This window comes from Ascaphus truei, chromosome 2, assembly GCF_040206685.1.
Source record: "Ascaphus truei isolate aAscTru1 chromosome 2, aAscTru1.hap1, whole genome shotgun sequence".
NCBI lineage: Eukaryota > Metazoa > Chordata > Amphibia > Anura > Ascaphidae > Ascaphus > Ascaphus truei.
This window is the reverse complement of record NC_134484.1, coordinates 437,010,831-437,029,975: the sequence shown is the minus strand read 5'-3', so window position 1 is coordinate 437,029,975 and position 19,145 is coordinate 437,010,831. Positions and strand designations below refer to the sequence as shown.

The following is a 19,145-nucleotide window of genomic DNA, read 5'->3' as shown; positions in this document are numbered from 1 at the left end:
CCCCGTGCTGAAGCTGGGATATCCTTAAAACCTGACCTGTTGGAGGGTCTTGAGCACCACTGAGTTACAGTACTCCCGAGAATGAAACTAAACCAATGCAATGAATGTTTCATGGATTAGAACTACTGCAGGTGATTGAAGTCTCTAAAGGAAAAAAGGAAACAAGAGTTTTCAAACCACGTATGAAAGTTAATCCTGATATCAGTTACAATTGCAACCTGGAATTCAGTGTGTTTTGCTGCTCTGGTCGCTTCTATATTATCCTTCTATTGTTTAATTGGTCCTCAGGCATCCAGTGCTGATAATCCTCCAGTTCTCAGAGTTCCCGCCGTAAAGGGAAACAAAGGGAATATTTCTACATTTTTATATTTGCCTCCTTGTAAGCAGGTACTGTATCAAACACCTAGATTTAAACTTTTAAACATATCACGCTCATTAGTTCCATCTAAATGAAACCCACCGGCCCTTTTATCCTCTGTACCCAATTTCCAACTCTATGTGTCCATGAAATGTCTGTGAATGGACTGTACTGCTGCGGCCAAGTTTATTCGAGCATTTGCCCGTTCTTGGCCGCAGCAGTAGCCTGGCGCGCGCCCGAGGGTGACAGGCGCGCGCCGAAGCAGCGGAAGAGCGCCCTCCGATCGGGGCGCTCTCCCTACCGCTGCCGGGTCCGCCGGGTCCCCCGGAACCCCCTGCCGCCGTCCCCCACATCGCGGGACACCAGGGCTCCCTCGGGGAGCCCTGGATGCGCGTGCAGGGGGCGCAGGCTCCCGAAGACGCGTGGCCGAGGGGCGGCCACTAGCAAGCCGGGAAATCTCCCGGCTTGCGGATCTGGCCGCACTGCAATTAAGTGTGTCGGCAGTGTATAACCTCTGTTCTTTTAATGTAAACATGTATTGTTATAACTCTGTGCCCAGGATATACTTCAACACGAGAGGTAACTCTCAATGTGTTACTTCCTGGTAAAACATTTTATAAATAAATCTAATCCCAAATGTAGTTTCGCTTTGCGTGACCGGGCTTCACATGCATGCTACAACTAATGGGATTTAGTAGGCTCTAAATCAGGAGTGGCCAACTTCAGTCCTCAAGGGAAACCAACAGCTCAGGTTTTCAGGATATCCCTGCTTCAGCACAGGTGGCTCAGTCGGTGACTGAGCAACTCATTGAGCCACCTGTGCTGAAGCAGGGACATCCTGAAAACCTTGGTGGCCCTTGAGGACGAGTTGGGAACCACTGCTCTAACCCTACTTATGTCTCACTTGGCAATTGTTGCTATAACTCAATCTCCATCCATCATAATAAATACTCTTCTTTTTTTTATGTAACATTTTTACTTCAAAGGCTAAAATCTAGTATCATACCCAAAATGTGGGTATAGGTCAGAGTATCATAGGTTGCATACTCCAGCATGCTCACCCCTCTCAAAACAAAATACTTTTACTTTAAGACCGGACTGAATATGTTGTTCTGTTTAATAATCTGTAACACGGCTTAATCTGTGACTGTGATGGGAGAGCAGACACACAGCAGTTTATAGCAGATGATGAAACCAGACCTGTGTCATTATTCATACTAATTCTCAATGGGTATAAATAAATCCAGTCTGCTGAGGTGTAAAAGCACAATATATTCTTTCCAACATCTCTAGAGTCCAGCTGCACGAACAAGACAGGTGGAAAGCCTTTACAAACGTTGCAAACAGCTTGCGACATCTCTACCTGCAAGTGGAAATGCTAAACCTTCAATTAAACGTCCAATATTAACACAACATACAGAATCCCACGAGTATCTCTTTTCTTTCAGAAACACCCGATGGCATAACACAATTATAATCCCATATGTACTAGAATGGAGATTCATTTGCTATTAAATACAGCAAGCAGAACAATCACCGATATATCACAGAAAGGTGCAGAATTAGGCAGCAGGGCATGTGGCTGGTAATAATGGTGAGGGGTGGTAGCAAACTTTTCCCTGCAGTCACTACCGTGAAACTTTTTTTGAGAGATCTGACTGTACTGTACGTATAACCCACCTTCTATTCTTTGTCTCTTCCTTCTCACTAGTTCCCCTGTACGACTCCAGTCCACACTGGCCTGCTACTAAATCACATTCAAAATCATATTAAGGCAAGTGGTCTTTGATTTCATGTGCTTGCCATGTTATGGGAAATATATATTACTATGTATATTCCTACAAATTGATGCTAATATTGCTAGATACTGGGGCTGTTAGTAACTCTAGATGGCCCTCCTCTATCCTCACATGGCAGAGGCCTTATTTAAAAATAATTTTTGAAGATACCTTACAGAAATGCACATTTTTAAAATAAAACATGACCAGCTCAGAACATCTCAGAAGGCCTCTGGGTATTGAAATCAGTCTGTTGAGCTCCAAGCTTCAACCCAATAGTAAAGTATAATTCTATACTAAGCCACTGGTGATTTCCAACACCAATCACAAGGTGATTCAATAAATGTACGCTTCGATGTTCAGAAAGGGATTCAGGGTAGTCTCCTTTGCATATTTTTTATGGGTGGCAAGAAGGAATTCACAGGTGACAAGAAATGTGAGTGCCAAGAGGTTGAGATTACTGGTGCAAGAAAGATTGCATGCCATTTTGCGAAGGTCAAATTCATACACGTTTAATTGTATGTGGGCTGCAATATAGTCAAACTCATTACTCATGCATGTTTCATTTATTTAACGCCACAAGTTCTTTAGGGAAACAAGTCATGTAGACTGATTCAATTATGCCATTTAATTATGTAACTTGTCTTTAGGTACAAGAATAATTAACTTAGAGTTAAAGGTGCAGTTCCCTCAAACATGACCTATTTTGAAAGTGCGCTCCATGTAATGCTCTCTAAGGCAGATTAACATCCCTTTTTTTCATAGCTGTTTTTAATTATATAAATATATTTTCTTTAAAAGGGCCAAGTGTACTTCCCTAGACCCCACACAAATCCCAAACACTGCAAAAAATTTACTCCTCTGAGTAATAAAGTGAATCTTGGTTCTATACCAAAGTATTGCAGATAATGTTCAAGACCATAAAGACAACCAAGTAAAAAGTTGGGAGGCAGATCTCGGAGCATCGGTAGACCGAGAAGACTGCAAAGAGATATGGGAGGCAATCTCCAAGGTTTCGATCAGCACCCCCATTAGAGAACATGAATACAAGCTATTATTCAGAGGGTACTACACTCCTGATTGTTTACACAAAATGTGTAAGAATGTACTTGCTTTATAGGGTTGTGGTCAAACGGGGACTATGTTACTGTACATACCATGGTGGCAGTGTCCACCGATATTCAAGGTCCGGTCAGAAGTTTATTCCCTTATAACTTTTACTGGGGCTTTCGCTAATCCCAGATCCCTGGGCTGCTCTGTTAAATTGACCAATAAAAGAGAAAATTACCAACCTTAGGAATACAAATTAATTACCCATTTCTTTTTCGGCAACACGCTGTTGTATAGCAGCGGCCTGGAGAAGGCCCCAGCGCCCAATCTTGACCAGGTTTAACGTCGTCTTTGGGAAAAATGACCAGTTTCCTGTATGATACACAGAATACATTCCAGGCAATCTGGGGCCCTTGGTGTTCACATGTTTACGGCCGGGCGTTGGACAGGCCGCTCCTATCAGAGTTTCCTTCAACGTTCTGCGCAATATCCGCCACCAGCTTGTACTTTTCCCAACTGTTACTCGTGTTATTCCCAGCTTGCTGCTTGGCCGCTGCTCTCTGACGGCTTTAGGCCGTGCTTATAGAGCCGGCGACGTCGCTCGAAAACAAATGCATTGCCGCCGCCGTGAGCGCTGATGGCAAGCGCGACGGCGACAAAGCGACGGGGCGACGTGATTTTTGGTAGCCGTGATTTTTGGTAGCCGTAATTATTTGATTTTTCAGGGGCTGTCGTCTCATGCAACGCCGCCGCAAAGCGAAATACAACTTTCGCTTGCGGCGACGTCATGCGTCGCCGGAACTATAGGCGCGGCCTTAGTATTGTGTGTGGACATCGCTCCTATCGTGTTGTGAATATGTACGCAATCTATTGTACCTTTTCCCGGACTTTCCAAACTGCAATCATTTCATCTACCCTTCCTCCTCCCTTTTTAATGTTGGTTATCCCTCGAACACTGTCTTGCCACCTTAAAAAAACCCCCAATAACATTTGAGTTTAAAAAGGCTCAGCGCGTGAAGTGTTCATGTCGTGGTAGTTTCTTCTCACTATCTCCATGAGGCGGGCACAGAGCCTTTTAACATGCAGACTACAAAGTGGCATCTCAGAAAACATGTCTCCTCTTCATCTTTTCAGGTACTGTAAGATTCTTTGAGGTCTAATTCAGAGTCGTTTAGCAGACAGATTATTTTACACTAAAACACACAGTACAGAAGGAATTAAAAAAAAATAACAACAGCTAAAAACCTAGCGAGGCAAAACAGACATCTTACTGTGCCGTATTGAGAGGACATCTTTAAAAACATATACATCATATGCAGACAACCAGTGGACTCCAAGAACATGGTGTAGAACATACTGCACCGACACACTTTATTCGAGCAAATACCCAGTATGTACCTGGCAGATACCTGGAATGCGCCGCTCCTCACCTCTGACAAGCCCCGTTGCGTTTGCCTTCCCAGCCTGGGTTCATGCCTGGCTGACGGGCGGCTGATCTGTTAAATGATAATGATTAGGATTTAATAGGCTGCAATGCTTCGCGTGTCTACCAGATGGCATAAATTCATGAATTGTAATGCAGTATATATATATATACTGTGCAGTATTGCAGCCAGCGGGAATAAAATGCTTCAATCCCTGCTTGGAAAATACCTCAATGCACTCGGGCAGAAAACAGTCACAAACCTCAATACACCCGGGTATACCCGAATTCGTGGGACTAGCCGAGCTCGAATAAAGTGTGTCGCCAGTGTAGATGGAGATGTTCAGACATCAAGAGATGTTTATGTTTGTGCATGAAAAATAGGACACATGCATCTGCTTTCCTTAAATTAATAGTACTAAGCGGGAAACTAGAGGAACAGCAAATTGTTCAAGTGGGTGCTGTTCCTTTTGTATTAAACGGATCTGCTGAAAGTGACACAGTGACAAGTAATGTACCTGCAAACATATGGCCAGGTTAACTCGACAGCCAAATGATGTGCTTACAGCCCTCGGATGGAGACCCAGGTCTTTGAATAACTTGGAAAAGGACTGGGTGAGAGATATCCGCGGGCGTTCTTCTGCCACCACCACGCAGGTCCGTACTCGGGACAGATCCAGTCCTCTTGCCTATCAGGTACGGTGAAAACAGCAAAGAAAAGCATCATTAGTGCAGTTGACGAGCAGTCAGCAAAACCAGTAGGAGAAAGTGAAGTACCCCGACAGAAAGGTAAATCCCGACAAAAGCTGGGAATCCATTTCTTCATAACACAGATACATCTTAATACGTCAACCTTTGCCGATTACATTTGAGCAAAAACAGTGAGGAGTTGACTAACAAGTGCAACATTTTGATAGTGTTATTTCTAATATTATAGCAAGTTCCAAAATGTGTAAGAAGAAGCCAGATTTCTCCAAGGACATTGCTGCATGTCTGTATCTGACCCATTTCTCAACGTGAAGTGGAGATCAAGCTTGCAGCATGACATGAAGTCTATTCTTTCTCGCTGACGAACGTTACTTGAATCCAGGTAGAAAGACGTCAGTTGGCTAATCAAGATATATTATTAGCTGTTGGAAATGTGAGCTATGAGTAACTGTGTTACCTTCACCACTCTCCTAAATACTTTCCCATGTAATCAATAAGAGTTATTTTTAGAAAAGTCAGTGACACGTAAAACTCCATTTAAACAAATCAGCCAAAGGTTTTATAGCTTAACACAGGGGTGCTCAACTCTAGTCCTCAAGCCCACTCAACAGGTCAGGTTTTCAGGATATCCCAGCTTCAGCACAGGTGCTCAATCAGAGGCTCAGTCAAATACAACAGTCAAATACTGAGCCTCTGATTGAGCACCTGTGCTGAAGCAAAGAATGACTGAACCACCTGTGCTGAAGCTGGGATATCCTGAAAACCTGACTTTTTTCAGGGGTGGTGGGGAATGGGGGAGAGAAGGGGGATTGAGGACGGGCGTTTGCCACTCCTTACTATACAAGGAGAAATAAATGAGAGTAATATTCTGTCGCCAATCATTAAAAAAAAAAAAAAAGAAGGGGGAAATGTAATAAAACAAGTTGTGCTTTTTTTATGACCCAATGTGTGAATTATTTCTAAATTACAAAAGCTTTTATGTCCCCTAAAATGCTCGTTGGCCTGGAGCGAGACAAAGGTAACAGCAGTTCAAACAAGTTCAAAGTTTGTTACAACATGAAAACTAATTCTGCTTCGTCTGCCAAGAAAAGGATTTGGACTGAATGTGATGCAGCAAAGCAGAATTGTGGTTTACCGAGACGGAGGGCTCGTCTCTGGTTTTACCAACATAAGCATTATTTATTAGGTATGATTACTAATGTGTTATACAAATGTGCTCAGAGAGTACATCAGGTATTAATAAACATGCTAAACAACCAATACAATTGCGCTTAAGTGCGCTACTTGAACGGCACAATCATTTCGAAGAATGACAAAAGAAAGAAAAGTAAAAAAGGGCGCAAAAAAATTTTTTTCTCCCAAAAACTCATATTACAATGATAAAATAATTGGATGGAAAAAAAAAAAAAAAACACACATTATTTTTTATGAATGAAATTGCAGTGATACTGAAACTGCAAGCAGGACATAACTATTACATTATACAAATGGAAAGGGATCAACAGGGAAAATACTTTGCAGAATAGATTATCATGGATTGCTTGAAAAGCAATATGAATATACAGAGGAACATATTCAATCTAGCATCAAGTGATAACAAAAATACATTACCTTTAGGGATTCAGTTTGTAAACCAAGGCCCTTGGTACAAAGTTCCATAACAGAGTAGGAACAAAAAGTGTCTCGGACTTTGTATTGACTCACAGCAAGAAGCCACAAGGCAGGGTTGATCTCCAGCTCTGAGGGAGGAATTAGTATAGACTGGTGTCCTGAATAGACGCTGGAAAGACAGGAGACATGAGCATATGCCAACTACTAAACTGCAGTTACCTATTGCAGACCTTACAAACGCTGCATACCACCGTGATATAACTAGCAACGCAATTGTGCCTACAAAATAACACATGCATCTCTTTTATATATTTCTATTTTTAAGGTGTTGAGATGCTACATTACAATGAGCAGTACTTATAAATATTACAGCATTCATATAATTCTAACCCAGTTTCTTGATCTATTGGAAAGATTATTCCACAATAAGCTTAGCACTGAACAACATCTTTTATTATTACTGCTGCATTGGATACAAAACATATTTTTTAGGGAATCATACTCCAAGCTGGAGAACCAAGGATGTGGAATTCACTAGAAGGTACTATATATGCACATTACAGCTGTATATACACATTACATCTGTATATACACAGATACTGTATATGCACATTACATCTGTATATACACAGATACTGTATATGCACATTACATCTGTATATACACAGATACTGTACATGCACATTACATCTGTATATACACAGATACTGTACATGCACATTACATCTGTACAAACACAGATGCTGTACAGTATATGCACATTACCAATACAGCCATGTTTCAATTATAATGAAGTCACTATAGCTAGTGCCCACACTGAAAAAGGCAAGACTTATTTCCCCCAAACATCTCCAGAACCAGCATTGCTGCTATAGGACTGATGGCACTTGGTTCCAACTAGACATGCTATTATGTTATTACTACCACAGATGTACATAGGGGCATGGTGGTTTGTTTGGGGTTATATGTCAGTGTGGGCACAGTGCCTCCATGCTGGCAAGTTCCTAGGACTAGAGAAGAGTTAAATTGTCAGAAAACAAATCAGTATTAATATAGTTGAGACATCCCAGAATTAACAACTTCGGCAAGAAGGTAAAAGGTGACCAATTGTGTGAAGGCTACAAGCTGTCTGCTGCCGCCCATTCTTCAATGAAAATGTGACATGTTAAGAAGAGATGTATAATGTCTGGGAGCACATTGCTGAAATGCTATGAATATTAATACAGAACATTCATTTGTATTCTGCAAACAAATCTTGTTGATCAGGAGCCAATATGTTTACAACGGCTCTACACTACTATAGTAAAGTCACTGGGCTAGTTAGGTTTCAGTCAAACACTGTAAGAAACCCTATCAGTCTTTGCTGAGGAACAAATCATTTAGCTCAATCAACTTGAGTGTTCACTCACCTACAGAGGCACCAGAGGACAAAACCCAGCCCACAGTAGGGATCTAAACAGATGGCAACCTCTCTAGATGGATACAGCTCACACTGAAGCTTGATAGAACGACAAAAGGCACTTGTGGCTGCATGAGACATCTGAAAGACCGAGAACCAGAATTTCAATCGTAACCAAGTGTCAGTGCAAGATTTGTCCTTAAGGCTATGTCCCTTCAAAATGAGTTTGGGGAAATTCCACACACGATTGAATATTTTTAAAATATTATTACACGTTTACTTTGCAAATCCCCCCCAAAACTCACTATTAACAGGAAAAATGCAAGAATATCATTTGAACTATTAACCATTTCTATCAAGCATTGAAATGTTTATTACATTTTACATTTCCAATCCCTTAGTGAATAACTCCTTTAAAATGAGACTCAAAGCCATTTTATGCCGCAGACATAAAAGTTACGAGTGCTACAAAAACAATGTGAAACTTTGAGGCAGCTGGAAACAGAGTTACAAAGCCAAGGAAAAGGTTACTTCTACAGGAAAAATTAAATAGTTGGTTACATCATGAAAAATCTAAAATTAATAAGTCGAAAAAACGAACTAATTAACATTACAGGATATGCACTTAGCACGACATCATTAATAATTGAAGGAGGAGAAAATAGTAATTTGTCATAGATTTAAAGCTAAAATAGTCTATTTCATGTGTCCTGTTAATTCAAAATGTTGTCCCATAATTGAAATATGTATTGTGGGATACATAACAAGCTAAATGTATTGGTTTAATAGGTTAAGAACCGCTGAGATATGTGGTGGAGCTGCTTATGTTGTATATCTTCACAACCCTACATCGGCTTATTTATCACAAAGGATGACAAGAAATGATGTATTGATTGGGTCAAACATCACGTATTCCATTTAATCCACAGAAATGTTCTTGGTAAAGTGCCTCACAGTGTTTGAGTACAATAGGGAAATGGTCAGGTTAGCCGAGGCAAATTATTAAAGAGAACGGTGATAAATCAGCAATGAGGCCTTATTTACATTTTTAATGTGCTCTTAATGAGCTGCAGAAATGATGACTTAGCCCCAGAGTATCGGCCATTAAGCCTATATAACACTTCAGGACAATGTGTGCTCGTAATGAAGCCCTGCTTGGAAGTACTCTCTTATTAGGAGTACCAGTATCCCATTTAGAAAGAGTTCGGATTGTATAGTATATAGACAGGCAAATACACTATAGTTATGCACATTACAGATATCATTATGAAGCTCGCATGTAATAACATTTCCAAGAATCGTCGCGGCACACAAAGTACATCCCGGCAGTCACTACCTTTATGATTTTGAAGTAGCAATGCTTTCACCATATTATTTATTTTTCTAACAAAAAAAAAGTAAAAGTTAGACTTTTGCTTTGTGAATACAAGAGAAAGACGATTTACACGTTCATTGCTTGAGTAGTGACATGCAAGCATCGTATATACTGGAGTTATAACATCAGTTTAATTTTTTGCCTTAATGGTCTTTTTTTTCTACTTTGGGTTTGTACTGTAAGAGTAAGTCATAGAACATTGCCTCCTAATATCCCTTAGGTGATCCTAGAAACTCTCTATATCTCAGGAGATTGTTTATAACTGCCCTTCCCATGACTACTATATACTGAAATATTTGCTTTTAAACCACATTTTCTTACTATGTTCATACTAGATTTAATTATTTATTATTTTCTATTAATTTGCATTATTTTTACTGGGATAGTTCTAGTTTTTTCATCTCCCATTCATTTTCATATTGATTCATTCTTTAATATAAAGACTTTTAAACTGTAAAGGACCAGAGAGAAATGTGCAATCCTTGGTACTTCTGTCCGTGTAACTGAAGAAACAAAGTAATGGGCATTTTTATTTCAGGAAAGGCGATCCGATTGTCCACTACTGTCCTTCTAGATTGTACGCTCCTTGGGCAGGGAATTCCTTGCTATTGTCTCAGTTTGTCTAAACATAATATGTACTCTTTGGGTCACACAATGGTCTTCTACTCCCTTCCATATTATAAAAGATAGTACCCTAATAACTCTGCTTCAATACTTCAATGTATCAATGGATAAAAAGAAAAGGGGCAAGATAGGTATGACCGAGACAACTTAACTGGAACAACTTGGTACAAAGGGAAAACTTAGGGTAAGGGTAAGAGTAGTCTTCTAGTTTCCTGGTAGCACCTCAGTTGATGCAAGTGGGGTAAATTAATCCAGACACGCACAGGTAAAATATTTAATACAAGAGAGGAAAGTCCTATGGTTTGTGGATCAAATAGGACAGTCCTTATAGTGGATCAAAATTAAAATTCTACACAGATGAAATTATATACAGTAGCTTTCAACCCCTCACAAATCTCTCTTTCAATGTGTGCTGTTATTGAAAATCATGCCATACAGTATGCATGTCCATATCATGTGTGAAGATTAATGTCATTCAGACGGTATAGTGTAGAGCAGTGGAGGTTCTCAAACCTCTTCCCAGGCCCCTCAGCCAGACCATGTTTTACGGGCTGCCAACCAATAGCATATGTATATCCAAATTAGGTGCAGTCTGCTGTGTGCAAATGCTTTAGTTTATCCTAAATCCTGGTGTGATGGATGGTTACTGATGAACTCCTGATCTGATCAAGTATGGAGGAAGAATGCCGTCCACAGAAAAGGGAGAATCACTGAGAATAGCGCGTGTCCCCCCAGATATATTGGTACTGAGGAAGCTATACAAGAGATTGCCAATCTAACATTACTATAGCAGAGTATGAGTGAGACCTACAGAGGAGATGAATCCTAAAGAAGCCCAAGACCTCCCTAGTATATGAGTGAGAGCTACAAAGGGAAGAAGCACAGAGTAACTATATTGTTTGACACCATTTAATGTCTGTGAGAAGTATTATTTATTTATAGAATGTTTTACCAGGAAGTAATACATTGAGTGTTACCTCTCGTTTCCAAGTATGTCCTATGCATGCAGAGCATTACCAACGGATGTGAATAAAGCTCTTTGTTTGTACTATAAAAGTTCCTGGCTCCCTTCATTCCAACATCTGCATATCTACACCCAATACTAAAAGAGAGATATGTGAGTAAAATCTCACAATTCGCCCCAAAGAGTTGCGTCGTTGGTGTACACCAAAAATGATGACAACTTTTAATGATGAAAATAATTAAAATAAATGGCAGTAGAATATGACGCTGTGTCATAGTGCAGAGACCCAAATAATAAAGGTGGCTAAATAAGTTAAAAGCCAGGAAGATGGCACGGTGTGTTGTGTCCCTTGAAAAGGCTAAATACTAGCAGGCAGGACTTGGTGTCTGCTCTGTCAGTTAAGGGGTTAATACCTCTCGTATTGCCTATGTTCAACAGTGGGAACAAAATGCAAATTTATAGAAAATATGAGCTACATGTATATTTAGTGATGAACTCCATATTGACAATATTTTACTCCCTCTCTTGAAATAAGGAGCCTTGAATTGGATATAGTTAGGTGGATAGATACTAGTTTCAGTGCTAATTACACCGATGTAAAGCCCCACGTTTCTAAATTCCCTGGCTGTGGCTAAAAATAATCAATTATACGTATCAATTATACGCTCAGCCACAATTTGTAACTTAATAAAGGCTAGGTTGCAGATAACTTAAATTGCTAATGGAATCTGTGTGTCAGTAACAATGTATCAATGGACTGAAACAATGTCCCTGATAGAGTAGAGAGGGATGAAAGGAGCAGGATAGAAGAATCTTACCCTATTAAGAACACCCTAAACTCTAGCACGCTGGATAATCTGAGTAAGTGAAACTTAGAGGGGAGCACGGACTACCCGCGGGCCACAGCACCACACAAGGGAACGGGCTCCCTGCTGAACTGTGTGCGTGAGGGCGGACACTGACTGGATGACGTCTGTAAGGTTTCCTCCGTGTGGTGACACGCCCAGTCAGCGCTCCCCTCCCTCAAGTTGTACTTATCCAGCTAGCTAGAGTTTAGGGGGTTCTTAATAGGGCAAGATTCTTATACCTAAAGAGAAACTTTAGACTTTTTGGCATCAAGCGATACAATATTACTCTTGGAAGAAAGCCTCTACCTGTATATGGTAACATAACTTAACAGCTGTACATACCTTCACCCCTGCAAGCATTCCAGTTGTAGATACACTAAAATCAAGGTAAGCCAATGTTTCTGGGTCTGATGGTTTATAGATTTGGGCTGGTCTTTTCTTTGGCAAATCATCTAAAAAAAAACAATAAGAACATAAAAAATAAAGCAGAACTGTCTCCTGTTTTTTACATGCAATATTTAGTCTTCTGGTTCATGTCCTACATATCCATCCAACCGACCACTTATTCAGTTTTTCCTTATCTGGTGTCTCCTCATTTTCACTCTCTCTGTTGGGATCCCACAAGGCCCTGTCTTTGGCTCTCTCCTCTTCTCATTCTACACCTCTTCTCTTGGCAAACGAATACAATCTTTTGTCTTTCAGTATCATCTCTATGCCAATGACACCCAAATTTACCTCTCCTCCACGGACCTCTCCACCTCTCTCATCCTGTGTCTCTCCACAATCTCCTTGTGGATGCCCCACCATTTCCTGATGCTTAACATGTCCAAAACAGAATTAAACTCTTTCCCCCTTCCACTGCCACACCCAAACTCTCCCTCACAGTCAAAAATACCACAACCACATTAACACTTGGGGTGTTAATGTGGTTGTGGTATTTCTGACCGTGAGGGAGAGTTTGGGTGTAGTGACCTAGGAGGTGTAGTTGACTTAGGAGGTCATCTTGACTCTGCTCTATCATTTAATCCTCATATTTACTCCCTCACGAAGCTCTGTCGTCTCCACCTTCGAAATATTGCCAAGACACGTCCATTTCTCACTTATGAAATTAAAAACCTAATTCAGTCATCTTGTTCCGACTTGGCAACTGCGACCTTCTCCTGGTTGGTGTTCCCCTTGTCCTGCTATCCCAACTCCAATCCAGCCAACACGCTGCTGCCAGACTCATCTACCTCCACTCCTGCTGCTTCACTATGCAAATCCCTACACTGGCTTTCCATATCCTCTAAAAATCAAATGAAAACCCTACATCTAACTTCCAAAACTCTCAACGATGCTGCCCCACCTTACATCTCAGCTCTCACCCCCAAATACATCCCTAAACAGCGCCTATGTTCTGCACACGACACCTGCCTTTACTCCTGCCTTATCTCCTCTCACTCCCCTGCTTCCCCCTCTCTCTGGAATTTCCTACCATGAACTATCAGACTCTCCCCCAGCATTCAGCCATTTTAAAACTCCCTCAATACAATAACTGACCTTTTCAAAAAAGCCTATCTGGCATACCTCTAACCCCACTCCGACCCCCATTGGGACCAGCTGTGCAGCTGGCCCAATCTGCACGCTATGTTACACCGCATAACATCCTCACCCTCAAACCTTAATGGGATCAGCTGTTTGGCTGAACCATACTCCAACCTCAGGTTGACTCCGTCTCACAACCAGTAACCACATTACCTTTTGTTTCAACATTGTCCCTCATTCCCTATAGATTGCAAGCACTCACGAGCAGGGCCCTGATTACCGCTCTGTATCTGAGTGTGCATATTTGTCTTTCTTGTATTTGTATGTAACGCTGTTTATGCAATGATCAAATCCCTGTATTTTTATTGTACCGAGATGCAGAGGTGCTTTACACATAAATGATAATAATAATTATAATAATCTGCCATGTGACAAAAGTACTTGAAAAAATGTCTAATGTCCCAGGAGCAGTGCACACAGCTATGGACACAAAAGCCAAGACACCAAGGCCTTGTCCATGCTGATGGCGCGCATGCACGCGACGGAGCGCTCTCATGCAATAGGGGCGATTCCTGTCCTGTAGCTAGGCACGATTCGGAGCGTTTCGGGGGGCTTGGCCGTGACCTCACGGAGCTGGTTCGCCCTCAATGGGCAAACGGCTCACGTCACCTGGCCATCGAGCAGCAAAGACAAAAAAGTTAGTCTCTGCACGCATCGCTCTTCCCCACGCGCACGTGCACATGCGCGTGTACAGTACGGATGCTCCAAGGAATTTACATTGATTTGCGCGCGCTCACGATCAGTATGGGCGCGGCCTAAGAAAAAAGTAGCAAGCATAAATATACAATTTATTGAGACATAGGGAATTATTCATAAAAGTTCAGTAATGCCGATACTGGGACCCATCAAAGTCAATGGGAGTACGATAGTGCCCCGATCGTCACTGTCAGACTTTAATCAATAACCCCTATAGTGCCTGAATATGCCCATGTTTCTGTCAAAACAAACCTTCCTCGGGGCTTGAAACAAGATTTAGCAAGCTTTTCAAAGTCTTCGAATAATTTATATCTGATACGATGAAAATGCTAATGTCTAAGCAGAGAGAGGTCCTATTAAAGGGGACTGACTTTTCTGTGTGTGAGAGGAGATAAAACTTTGCTTTCCTCCGAGATCTATTCCAATGAGGCATCCCTATTGTAAGAAAACACTTGTTCCACACTTAGCCCTTGTAGCTTCTTAGTCAAAGTGAGGAAGATAACACATTTGCATAGACTTGTGGAGCGTACAGTGATAAATTACACCATATACTGCAGGGATGGGAAGGTCAGGAGAGAAGAGGCAAGAGTTGAATTGTAGAAGGACTTCTCCAGGCGCAGCGCGGTGAAATGACTGCCAAGTGAATTCTTACCAGTGTCCAAGATCGGAGGCCATGTCCTGACATCCACCGCTGCTGCTGCTTCTCTGGACCGCAGCAGTTTACAAATGAGCTGTGTAGTCATTAAACAGGCAGAACGGCTCACCTGGGAACAAGTAATTGGGAAAGAAATAAATGACCAAACAGCCAAATAACATTGTTCTTAAAACTGAACACGAGGAGTGAGACTAGTCACGTCTAGTGCAAAGTACTTTTAAGAGTGGTTGAGGAAGGGGGAATCGCTGCATTCAAGCAGCAATACGGTATGTGTGGCTTGTTTTTATGCATGTATATACATATATTCTTACATGTTATTTTTCCTGGAGCTTAACTGCAGAGCACTGAGCTTTGGTGGCTCACCAGCGCCTAAGATATAGATGTTGCAGACACTGAGTTGTGCTATACACAATACACCAGCTTGAGCAGTGGTCATTGCTTTAAATTAGCTGTGCGCGAGAAAGAGGACAGGACTAACCCGCTATGGCACCAACTTAAAATGTTATACAGATGTAGCGTGTTAAGTAAATAAAGTCTCCTTGTCCAGGAGAACAGCACAGTTCGGGTTTGCTCCAGTGGCTATTAAAATGCTGCGCTGACTTCAGGAGGCGACGGCACATTTTCTGCAGGAAACCCGATCAGGACTCGGTCACGGAAACTCCTACGCACGTTAATCAGAGTTTCTGCGCAGCGGTGGCCAGATCGCCACTGTCACAAATATCCCTCTATGTTCCTTTTCAATCAATGCCCCCTGAAGTGATGTAAGCACCGGTTAGTAAGGCCTGGGAGCGTCTCATAAATGACAGGATTACATTTACAAAGACTCTAGCATGAAAAGCCATCTAGGTTGCATTTTTCAACAGGATCTTGTAATATGGAAAGAATTATTGTGTAATACAACAAATGCTTCTTACATGGTAATAGGTCTTTTAAATATCAAAGGTAACCAGAGAGAGATTTCAATACTAATTAGCTGCTAATTAAAGTCATCTTGCTGAAACAAATGCAAATGCTTTAATGTCGAATACAGCGATTTTCATTTTGAGCTTATCAACATATATTTGTAGCATGAAGCTTATTAAATGGTTAGTTAGCTCCAAAATGTTAATGTAAGTGGATTACAAATTATGGGAGGAATGGTATTAAGAAGCAACACAAATGTTATAAATGACTTGCTCCCTAACAGCCTGACAACTGTTCAGTGTACTTTGCTCCGAATGTGTGAATTTTAATATTTATTTTAACAACTTACTGTAGGCTTTTGCAATTTGGCAGATAAATGGTTACGAGCCTCTCTGGAGGACAAGTTTTTTTTTAATTTTCTTCTTTTAATTATTATCCTCATTAACGTGGAATAACGCGAGAAAAGAAAAACACCGTAAAATCACGTTACTATGGTGTTCAGTGGAGATCCCGGTTAAAATGAGTGGTGTTAGGGCGGTAGCCTTGACGCTTGCATCTCGTTAACGGGAGTAATAAACTTCTGCTAAACCTGCATTTACGAGAAAAGATGCTTATACATGTATGTTCTGGGAAAGCACAGGGATTTGCCAAACATTCAGGCATGCCACATGACACCCCACATTTCCAAGCAAAACTCCAGCAGCTTGAAAAATATACGTTGTCTGCTTTATCCATAAAAAAAAAAAAAAAGTTTCATAATTCAACAGCACGTTAATGACAAATGACGACTCTAAATTCCCTCCCAGATCTCGCTGCTAGGAACTTCGAAATGTTGGCAAATATGACTAGGGGTTTAAAGAGACAATCCACTTAAAAAAAATTTTTTTTTTAAATGTTGTTTTAATATATGCCGCTTTTTATTACCTTTATTGAAAAGTAATTACCTAAGCTGCTGATCGAATCGTTCTCCCATGAGCAATCAGCACAGATCCTGCTTCACAGGGTTCACTAAATGGCTGCCTTCCAGTTTCAATCAGTCAGTGTAACTCAGCAGCTACACTGTATTTTTATATTATGAAAGTAACATTATCTATTATTACAGTTTGCAGCTCAAACTGCTGGGAATATTGGCAACAAAAGATCACAAACAGGAAAGTGTTGCAAAGATCTTGCACTGCTGGGGAAATGTGTTAAAGTCTGATATAGAAATCAAAGGATGCTCAATATATTTAAAACTAATTCAAAATTACATTAAGCGTTCAATTAAAAACATTTTTTAGAAAGTACTAGCTAATACTACAGAACAGTTTTCTTGTGTGTGTGTTTATTTAACTACGTAGGCTATTACATGAACTGCTCCTTTAATTGATGCCATAAACGGGAGAAAATGAAAGCAAAGTAAGGAAGAACTACATGCAGTATACACCATAACAGTCAGGTGTCTCGTATTATACCAATCAAAGGTGCATGTTGTCTTTTCCCCAGGATCAGTTATCAAAAGCACTAGAAATTGGAACAACTAAACAGTTACCTGGCCATTTTTAGGGGCGTACATTTTCTACCATTATTATAGGTTGCTTCACAATTTAAGATACAGTTGATACGTTTTCAAATGTAGTTCCAGTAGTAACTTAGTAACAAAAAAGCAATGACTGAATATATAACAAATGCTGCTTTTGTTATGCGCAGCTCCGGGTCCTGTATACAACAGAAGATGCTACAGGAATTCCAAAGTTGCAGTGATCAGGACAAAGATTTTTTTTTTTTTTTTTTTTTTTTTTTAAATAAAACTCATTGCACGGAAAGAGAGTCCCCGCAAAAAAATAGTTTCCACACCATTGTTTCTCCAAAACGACCAGAGCATTTCACACACAAAAAAAGTACTGTATGGAGTTGTAACAAAAAAAAAAGAGAGCTAGAACTATTAGGTTTAACATTTTATGGGGTGCAGGAGAGGAGGAGAAATTAAAATACTCTGAAGAAGGTAGCAGCGTCAGTGAAAGCACTCCGGAAGTTCGCATGTTTGCTTTTCTTAACATTTCTTTTAAAAGATGTACATAACAGTTGTTAAAAATGAGGCGCCGAGATAAAACAATAAAAAAAGGATAAATGCAATATTTTGTCCACTTGATGCGGATATTCAACTGAAGTGAGAATGCTGCAGCAATTCCAACGTTGCAGGTATCTTATTTGAGACATAGAACACGTTTTAGATAATGTAGTTGTGGGAGCTACATGCCATGTAATGCTGGATCTTATATTAATATTTATCTACCAAGGAAAAAATACTAGCGAAAAGCACATTATTTGCATGAAAAATCTATTCTTTGGCTGCACCATAAAACACTGTATTTAAAGCAGCAACACGTAATACTGCTTGTGCTGCTCTCTTAAGACTTGTTTTCCACTATTTCTGTGCAATTTGACATTTCTGAGATACCAACCTCTGAAATGCAGGGTCCAAGGAATGGATTCAAATGGCGGCCTAGTATTGCCATAGAAACCAAACAAGCTAAACATGTCAAGAACGACTGCAGCATCTTTACTGAAGAAAGAGAACAGGCTTATTCTAAACACAGAACAGGGGGAACAAATCAGCATCAGGATATTACCAAGTTACTGCAGCTTTCAGACCTTGTGTACTACAGGCAGCTGTATTCTTACCTCCACTATCATCTTCACTGTGGGCAGTGTTGTTGCGATGTTCTGCGGATGTGGAGGTCGTACTGTTATTGGGACACAGCCCGCATACAGGCAGCCATAAAATGCTGCAATCAGGTCTATTCCTGCATGAAGGACAAATCAAAAAATCCCATCAGCATTTAATCAGGGACGCCCATGTCAGCGGAAAATGCTTCTCCGAACCAACGGAGGAGCAGGACGAGGGATTTAACCTGTCAGAGCTTATAGGGTTCTGCAATGCCACGCTGCCCCTCAAGCACACGCTGCCCCTCAAGCACACGCTGCCCCTCAAGCACACGCTGCCCCTCAAGCACACGCTGCCCCTCAAGCACACAGGGTTACGTTTCATGAAAATGGTCGGCCTCATTTTCACGCACTCATTTGTCAATGCATTTAACTTGCAATTGCCGATTTCATCCCAGCAAGATGAGGGGGAAAATAAGGTACTTTACTGCTGCCACGAAGCTTACAGAGATGTTACCTTCCA

General features: G+C 40.9%; 1 protein-coding gene across 6 annotated transcripts in view; it reads right to left on the bottom strand.

Moving 5' to 3' along the window:
* The window catches only part of DIP2C (disco interacting protein 2 homolog C), a 492,820-nt gene that overhangs the window by 48,392 nt on the left and 425,283 nt on the right, over window positions 1-19,145 (bottom strand). For all 6 annotated transcript variants that reach the window (XM_075587807.1, XM_075587805.1, XM_075587809.1 and 3 more), the window contains 6 exons: window positions 18,641-18,762; window positions 15,071-15,182; window positions 12,481-12,590; window positions 8,338-8,468; window positions 6,929-7,097; window positions 5,128-5,298 (listed from right to left, as the gene is read on the bottom strand). In XM_075587807.1, the coding sequence (XP_075443922.1) occupies window positions 5,128-5,298; window positions 6,929-7,097; window positions 8,338-8,468; window positions 12,481-12,590; window positions 15,071-15,182; window positions 18,641-18,762 (815 nt within the window). The remainder of the gene's footprint in view (window positions 1-5,127; window positions 5,299-6,928; window positions 7,098-8,337; window positions 8,469-12,480; window positions 12,591-15,070; window positions 15,183-18,640; window positions 18,763-19,145) is intronic.